The sequence below is a fragment of the Penicillium canescens genome (genome assembly GCF_028828765.1).
Source record: "Penicillium canescens strain IBT 15451 chromosome Unknown utg000013l_segment0_segment0, whole genome shotgun sequence".
In the NCBI taxonomy this organism is placed as follows: Eukaryota; Fungi; Ascomycota; class Eurotiomycetes; order Eurotiales; family Aspergillaceae; genus Penicillium; species Penicillium canescens.
Genome location: NW_026703975.1, coordinates 191,628 through 200,848, shown reverse-complemented (window position 1 = coordinate 200,848; position 9,221 = coordinate 191,628). Strand labels below are relative to the sequence as shown.

The 9,221-nt window shown below is 46.1% G+C and overlaps 1 protein-coding gene across 1 annotated transcript; it reads left to right on the top strand.

Moving 5' to 3' along the window:
- Positions 1-6,624: 6,624 nt before the first annotated feature.
- Positions 6,625-8,115, top strand: N7446_014124 (uncharacterized protein; the record flags this gene model as incomplete). Its single annotated transcript, XM_058522863.1, has 3 exons — positions 6,625-7,234; positions 7,286-7,370; positions 7,422-8,115. 3 exons carry the CDS (start codon positions 6,625-6,627, stop codon positions 8,113-8,115), a joined length of 1,389 nt encoding a protein of 462 aa, XP_058364814.1.
- Between the last annotated feature and the right edge of the window lie 1,106 nt (positions 8,116-9,221).

Here is a 9,221-nt window from a genome sequence, read left to right as displayed (position 1 = left end):
ATTTTGTCCCTCCCGCCTTCCCTCTGTATATAGAATTCACTACAACACAGACAAATTGCCTCCCCACAAGGGAGCGCGAACGGGCCCTATCTGACGCTACGGTCTACGACCGCAGCGACAGGTGACCCGTTATGGCCAAACTACACTCTTCTTGCTCCTCTTGACTGCGTGAGGTCACCAATAAAAGAAGGATGTATGTAAAGATATATCTTTGCTGGAGATGCCTGTAGAACAACCTACAGAACCTGCTTTACCCTCTATGCCTACAGTTAGGCGGCAGGTCACCTGTTCTGGATGTGGTACTAAAGGTCATACGTATATTAAATGCCCTACACGTGTTAAATAGCAAAATTTAAGTTGTTTTTGTGGTATTATTCATGCTTAAAAATTGAAGGTTTTTTCATTTTTGGTGGGGCCGCCCGACCAGCAGTGTCGCCCGGGAGACCGTGAATCACGTTAACGTTAGCGGACTCGCTACGGGATATCTCGAGTTGCCGTGGGGATATGGAAATCCCTTCATCTAAAAGCGACGTGGGCGGTCTGGTGTAATGTCGAAAAACATTTCAATACGCATGATAACACTGAAATCTGATTATTATTTTAATACAGTCAACTCTCGCTTATACCACGGTGGGATATTGCACATTCTTGATAATAACACATCCCTTGCTTGGATGGCCCCTTCATTCCAGTTTTTTCCATATAAATTGACAGAATATAACACATTTTGTTTTACCACACTTTCTTCCTCTCGAATCTGCTTAGTCAGCGCAATCAACCAATCAGAATGCCTCAATCTACAAGCTCTCCTACCCTCCCGACCCCACCCAAGCGCGTCAGAATGGGACCAAAGCGTACCAAATTGGGTATATCAGACGCGCAGAAACAGGCACTACGGGCATTTTGGTCTAATACTAGCCCAAAGCCCACGCAGACTGCATGTGCTAAGTGGTTTGAGGACCAATTCAAACAAGTGATTGACCGGTCAACCATATCAAGGATCCTTTCATCCAAATACAATTATCTTGATACGGGCCCTGCAGGGGCAAACAAACGATCTTCATCCTCTCATTGGCCATTATTGGACCAAAAGCTATATGACTGGGCAGATAACCATATTGGCAATGGAATACCAATAAATGGCCCTTTGATCCAAACTAAAGCAGCTGAGCTTTGGAGACAAATACCGGAATACAAAGATCGGACCAAACCTCAATTCTCTGAGGGTTGGTTAACTCGCTTCAAACAACGCCACTCTCTTCAATATCATACTTTCCACGGAGAAGCTGCCTCAGTCCCATCCTCGGTACATGATCAGATCAAAAGCACCAAATCGATTTGCAATCAATTCAAACCGTCCGAAATCTACAATATGGATGAAACTGGCCTATTTTGGCGACGTATGCCAAATGGTGGTCTTTCAAAGGGAAAAATTGCTGGCAAAAAGCTTGATAAAACACGAATCACTATTGTTGTTGCATCAAATGCGGATGGTTCCGATCGAGTCCCTTTATGGTTGATTGGCACAGCAAAAACCCCTCGCGCACTCCGGGGGTTAATTTCCGAGCTCTGGGATGTGTTTGGCGTCACAACAAGGCAGCATGGATGCGTCATGACATTATGGAGGACTGGTTGCGATCTTTCTATGGGCGTATTCCCTTAGATAAGAAAGCTTTGCTCCTTTTAGACAATGCTTCACCACATGTTATTGGACTCCAGCGAGCGCCACCACCACCCCGGATTACGGTTGTTTTTTTGCCAGCAAACGCAACTTCAATTTATCAACCCTTGGACCAAGGTATTATCCAAAACTTGAAGCACCATTATCGGAAGAAATGGATGCGCTATATGATTGCTTTTCTTGATCGTGGGATAGACCCAAAACAAAGAATGAGCATTTATTATACTGTTACCTGGGTAACGCAAGTTTGGAGAACAAGTGTATCAGACCAAACGATTATCAATTGCTTTAAACAAAGTACTTTGATTAGTCCAAAGTCTATACCTATACCTGAGTCCGCGCCCGAGTCCGCACCTGAGTCTGCACTATTTTCCGAGCCCGGATTGAGTGATGAGATTGAAAGTCTATATAATCAAGCAATTGATAAGCTTGGTGATAAAGATATTGTGCCATTTGACGAGTTTTTGAACCCTTCGGACGAAGACATGTTAGAAGATGGGACTGAAGGGCGAGATGAGACCAATGAGCAAGATATATATATTGCCCCAACAACCTCAGAAATTCAGGATATTGACATTGATGGGCCCCCACCTGAGCTTCTGTCTAATTCTGCTATATTGGACAGCCTCCAGGATATCCTACTATGGGTTTGTAGCAAAGAAAAGGGTACCTCGGACCATATTAGACAAATTGAGAGCTTAATCAGCGACTTTGGCAGGATTCAGATTGATGAGAAACGTCAGGTGACTTTGGATCAGATGATGGGATGGAAGACTAAATAGGTATTAGGGCTTAGAGTTAGCTTGTCAAATATTATGTCATCCTCTCACCAAAACACAACTCAATTATACCACGTAATTTGGCTTGGATAGTATGCTGTGGTATAAGCGAGAGTTGACTGTATAAAGATTCCTTTTAGCCGGTTCGCAGGATTTCCGTACATACCAGTACTGAGGGAACCAAATTGAACGAGTTTGACTGAGAACTAACTAGGAGATGGCTGTTGAAGGCGTCTCATAGCCTCAGGGGCTAGTATGGCGTGTTACGACGCGGGTATTCTGAGATGATCCGGTTTACCATACAAAAACATACAGAGGAGTGGGTAGTCGTTGAACCAGCCAGTCCTTAGTGGTAAATTATCACTTCTCAGCTTGATATAATCCTACAATGGGACACAGGGAGGTACCGCATCACAGCGGTAATTAAGACCAATTCCTTGGCACTGTTTTGCAGCTAAGAATGAAATGTTCTTAGGAGAAAGAGAGCTACCTCTGGGGTATTTCCAAATGGCACTTGCATCTTCATGGGGTCGCTTTTGGAATAAACTGATGCTAAGCTTTTGCAAGCTTTTTAAGATGGTGAGAAAGAGGGGTTGTGGATCGGTCCGGGGCGAATGGTTGGCTTGATGGTCCCATACCAGACCCACTTGATGACAGCTTGTGAATAGGAGCACGCAGCCATTGGGTGAATACGCCGAGCTTAGCCTCCAACTAAGTGGCGGCCCAGCCTGAAGCCCCGTTCAAAGTCACATGGTTCTATACTGGCTTCCTTCGAACGGCAGAATACGAGCTGACCCCGCACGATCTCGTCCTCGCCGAAGTATCCAACAGAAAATCGTCCCTAAAGGCCTTAGGTTCCAGACACGAAAATTAGGCGACCGACAACTAGGGTCAGGCAGCTCTCAAACGGTTGAGCCATTTTCAAAATACCGTTTTCCAGGCCACTCGGCAAAGCTCTACTTTTTTTATTAGCCTTTAGTTACGTGACTCTTCTAACCTTGAGAGCATTCGTAGCCGTATTCCGCCAGGGTACATAAAGACTTGAATTTCCATCTTAAATGCTTCATCATTATCATCATCTCCGAGATTTCTTGCCATTTACCTCAACCTACTGTATCAACGATAGTTCGGAAAGGTAAGGTATTTCGAATCGGTATTATCTTTGCGATATGATATTCTGACGACGACCTAGAACTATATTGTCATCTGATTCACTACACAAGCTTTATTCAAGGTGTCTTCCATTTCTACTTACTATCACATAGTGCTTGTTAAACTGACAAGATTTAGTTTGAGAATCATGAAAATTATGAGGATTGTCCCTGTTATTCTTTTCTCGGTTTCTGCTGTCTCAGCTAGTCCAGCACCTAATCGTGACGGAAATGGGTTAATCCTACCCAGGATCTGCTGTACTTGTCCCAATGGCCAGTCTGGTTGTGGTGGTTTCTGCTACGAAAATAATTGTTAGTCATTGTCTGGGTGCGCGTCCATAACCAAGCTCAAGTAATGCCTGCGCCGAAACGTCATCAGTCCTAAAATGTTCCACACTGGCGCCATGCGCGCAAAGGTACCTTGGACTATAGTTTACCGCCTTGATTATTCTGCTACTCGCTATAATTCGCTATAATTAAATACGTCCATCCTCTCATTCGAAAACGAGCGGTCCGAACTACGGAGTACAAAATCATCAATCTGCTTCCCGAGTATGAGTAATCTCTGCAATATCATTGGTGTGGTTTTGTGTCGAAGACTTCACAAAACGGCAACAACCATGAACTTTTGGTGGACTACGCTACGGTAGGGCTCTCTTTGACACATCAAAGTGTCCCTATCTGCCTGCGGGCTTGAGAGGTTCCGTAACCACGGCTGTCGCTGCCACGAGCCCAGCGATGTAAGAGTTGCGCTCCCTCATAGCCAATGAGCCCTGTGTATGTAAAAATGTGCTCCCTCACAACCAATGAGCCCTGTGATTGTAAAAATGCACTCGGTCATGCAAGACTTGGCTCGCCATGGACTTGTTATGGCTCCCCAGCAATGTGCAGGCACCTCTCCGTGGTGCTGGGGATCAGTATTCGAGTATTCCAAGAGTATTCGATGAAGCAAAGGCCTGTGCATTATCTTCATCGTTCGCTTCGTATTCCGAAGAAGCATCATTGAATAGATAAAATGAATGTAGATCATCCCAAATTCAAACACCGAATTGTAAGGTTCAAACTAGGCGTCCGTCGTTAGCAACCCGTATTCTCACTCTTTCTGCCTTTCTCGCGCCAGCAATGGAAAATGGCATCTTTCATTCAGGTGTAAAGTAACAGAGATGTTGTACGGGGATGCTTGTTCTGATAGAATGTATGTTGTCTTCACTCAAGTCATCTTTGTAAGACCGCATTACTATAAGGCATTCCCGCGAGTAGCTGGATGCGGTAGCGTATTGCCCAGGACAGGGGTCGCGAGCCGGGAGTGCCAGCTTGGAAGGATTTGAGGGTGCAAAATGCCCTCTTACATGCTAGCCAAGAAGTGGACCTCCGGAAAAAAGCTCGGACAAGATTTGACACTAGGCTTGATGTTTATTATACAGTATAAGAAATAATACTAAGGTTAATTTCATATAGTGTAATAAGCAACGCTTGGATGGGTAACGTAATTCACATGCGAGCCGCCACCACAAGCGAGCCGCCATCTCCAAAACACGTAGTAAATGCGACAAATTATAGCTTCATGTTTCAACCACCACAACTTAAGTTAGTTTCCGCTATTAGTAGATAGGTATTGATAAGCATTTTTAGTAACATATAGCAATTTTAACGAAGTCGAAGGTTTACCTTATTGTCGTATTGAAAATTACGTCGCTTGGCTCCAAAAATATATATATGTTAGTCAATAAACCATTAAGTTTCTTAAAACTGCCCAAAGCAGCTGGATATCATATAAAAACCATAGAATTAAAAAGAAAATTTTTAGTATAGACCACTATTGTTGAGATATCAAGTTGTAACCTATCGCATTTACTATGTGTTTTGGAGATGGCGGCTTGCTTGTGGTGGCGGCTCGCATGTGAATTACGTTAAAATAATCCTTATTTTACTATAAGCGTATTCTTAACAAAAGCTGACTTCTATATCTAGTCACTGCTTTGCAGATATCTATGGAACGTAAGTTCTTTTTCCTTTTTAAAGCTATTAGCCAAAGCTAATATAAACTACTAGCTCTAACAGCTACTGCTATGTAAGTTAATACCTCTATACCTTCGCTCGATAATCTAAATCCGTGTATAGTAACCTGTAATTATGGACGAGAGAGCATTACATGGAAAGAGTAGCAGGGTACATGAGGTGAAACCGCGGTGGGGCCTTGAGAAAACAGGCGGGGAGAAGGAATGGAGTGCGAGCAATCTTTAGCATTTCCTAAAACTTTCAACAAGCTTACATTATCCATAGAACTATTATCAAGTTTGCTGGTTTCACATTATTGACAAATCGCCGTGTGGTAAAGGCCTTACTGCGAAGTCTGCGGGGGAGTTGCTGAAGTAAGGAATAGCAGTCAGTCTGTAATAACCCTTTCAGGGAATATCTACGTCTCACTGCCCAACCGCTGGGGCTCTCAGCGACCCAGAAAAATGACCTTAATCTTGTCGAGCAAGTGCGTCTGCCTTTCATTTTGGCTGTTCTCGCGGCGATTAAAAACCACAACACAGTCGAGTTTGGACAACCTTTGTGATTGACGAGACCCTTGTGTGAAGTACAGTCGCCCATTGAGAAAACCCCGGTTAGAATCGTCTGAAACACCAACCGTGGGTCTTCAGGAACTGGAAGGCCACCTGACGATCATTGCGACTGTCGGGGACAATTCACACTTGCAAATCGGGGCTTGCTTCTAAAGGCAATGATCAAGGCTCTAGTCTACTCAAGTTCTAACAGGCTAAGCCCACCTACGCGGCCGCTCCGTGTCCACTACCAACAGTGCAGCCTACTGCGTACACTTCTAAGATATAAAGCAGCTTTCGCATGTTCATTATGTCTTCATTAAGGCAATTTTTTCTCTTCCTCCCCTCGTTCATTCATTCCTTTGATTCCATTCCTTAACGTATTCCATTCCTTAACGTACTGCTGGTCCAGTCGTTCTTTTCTTTTTCATTCCCATTCCCTTCTGGACAAATTCCAGCAAACAATGTCCCTCCTCAAATCCCTCGTGGCAGCGGTCGCCCTCTTGGGCGCCCACGCCCAGGCCGCTGGTGTGTCAGGCACCGCAATCGGCTTCGCATCAGGCACAACTGGCGGTGGCAGTGCCGTCGCCGCTGCGCCTAGCGATACCACCGAATTGACCAAGTGGTTGACCGACAGCACCCCGCGTACCATCCTCATTGAAAAGGAGTTCAACTACCTCGGCACGGAGGGCAAGTGCACCGACTGCAAGTGCTGTATCCCCGAATCCAACACCTGCGGCAGCGCTGGCCAGAATGCCATCGATAACTCCGACTGGTGTGGCAGCTACCCGACTACCACTTGTACTTATGACAAGGCCGGCATTGAGGGTATCAATGTTGCATCGAACAAGTCTATTGTCGGTGTTGGCAGTAATGGTGTCATTCGTGGTAAGGGTCTCCGCTTGACCGGTGTTAGCAATGTTATCATTCAGAACATTCACATCACCGAGTTGAACCCTCAGTTCATCTGGGGTGGTGATGCCATTAGTCTCAATGGTACCAACAACATCTGGATTGATCACGTCAAGGTCAACCTCGTTGGTCGTCAGATGTTCGTCTCTGGTTATAAGGCTAGTATGTATTCCTTCATCCTCTCTCCATAGATCTATACTTACCAAAACCCAGGCGGCGCGGTCACCATCTCCAACTCTGAATTTGACGGCCAGACCAGCTGGTCCGCCTCCTGCGATGGCCACCATTACTGGACAGTGTAAGCAATCACATCCACAAACAAACATCAACACAAACTAACCCACCCCAGCCTCGGATACGGCAAAGACGACCAAGTAACATTCACTGGAAACTACATCCACCACACTTCCGGCCGCTCCCCCAAGCTCGAATTCAACAGCTTCTGGCATGCCTACAACAACTACTGGTTCAACAACACCGGCCACGCCTTCGACATCGGTGAAAGCACCAACGCTCTAATTGAAGGCAACGTCTTCCACCAAGTCAAGATCCCCATGCTAAAGGACAGCTCCCCAGGCGCAACCTTCGCCGTAAGCTCCAGCTCAGCAGCAACCTGCAAATCCAAGCTCGGCCGCGACTGCGCACCAAACTCCCTTGTCCAATCTGGCACCCTTTCCGCTAGCGATGAGTCCGTGCTGAGCGCCATGCCCAAGGGTGAATCCAGCGTCAACGTCCTGGCTGCTAGCCGCGTCCGCTCATCCGTTCTGTCCAATGCTGGTGTTGGTAAGCTCAGCTCGTCGAACTCGAAACGACAGTTCCGGGGTCAGATTGCCCCTGTGCTGTCCTCTGCTGGTCCTGGTGCTTCGCCTGCCGGTCCTAAGCCTACTTGGAGCTGGAGGACTGTTGGCGTTAAGCCTACTCCTTCCTCCATCCCTATTGCCTTCCCTACCACTTTCCCTACTGAGACCCCTCAGGGTTCCCACTTTGGTGGTAAGGGTAAGGGTGAGGGTTCTTCCGGTGGTTTCCCTTTCGGTTGGTTCTAAATGCACACCACTGGACTAACTCATGGAGTGAGGATTCAACCTTGGTTATGGACTCGGCTTCTATATGTCACTAAGTGTACTTCTTTCCACTTCCTGTATAAGCTTGACGGGTTCATGTGAACACGCTGTCTTGCTAATTTTGTATTTATTCTTGAACTATATGTTGCTGTAGGTAGAAATGTCACTTTGAGGCGAATATCCTGCTCTCCAATCCTTTTCCATCCTCCCATATAGACAGACATCCACCATTTCAGCGCATTCTTAGCTCGTGCTTTGAGATAGGACCGAGGATCCATGTCTTGGGCTCTCGGGCTCTCTAGAATAGACATTTGCTGGCGCCTCGTATCTTTGACAGTACCTGAACCCAGCGCCCGAGCAGGTATCCATGCACAGCGCGAGTCCTTTTGTTTTCTCCACGCACTGACGCGCTCGATATAATGATCGTTGCATCCAAATGTGCTCCTGATAGCCAAAGGGTGTATGCAACTAACAATTCGCATCTCGCGAACATATATGTTGAGATTCATGGCTTCTCCAGGCATGAAATGCCTGCTCGCCAACCATGGATCTATTGATCAGCATTGAACCTGTTATATAGAGAATAGTTCAGGAGAAATGCTCTCCATTAAATAGGATCTCTCTCACATTGAAGAGAGATCAGACCTAAACAACCTCGTTGGCCTTGACGTACATGTTTCCCAGTAAATTCATCGTGTAATTTCAACAATATATATCACTTACACTGTATGAAGCACCGCCATTCTATGGTCTATAATGCTATAGCCGTGTCACGGGACGACCCCCTACCCGCGAGGGTGGGGGGCGGTCCTGTGACACGGCTAATTAGTTAATCGGGGGATGATGGCGAATTGAAGATGCTGGTGAACGCGGCCAACAACACTGCTTATCATAATCTAGAATCGTTCAAGCGCATATGAACGTCGTGATGCGTTGTTGCGGAGGACATCAGTTCCTCTTGTCAGCTGGCTGGCGATATAATACAATCGGGAATGTTTCGTTCTGCGGCAGATGGTGCAGAAATTGGGGGGCAATTTGCAGCTCCATCTGAGGAGATCACTCGCGGTATCTTCCTTGGTACAGCCAAA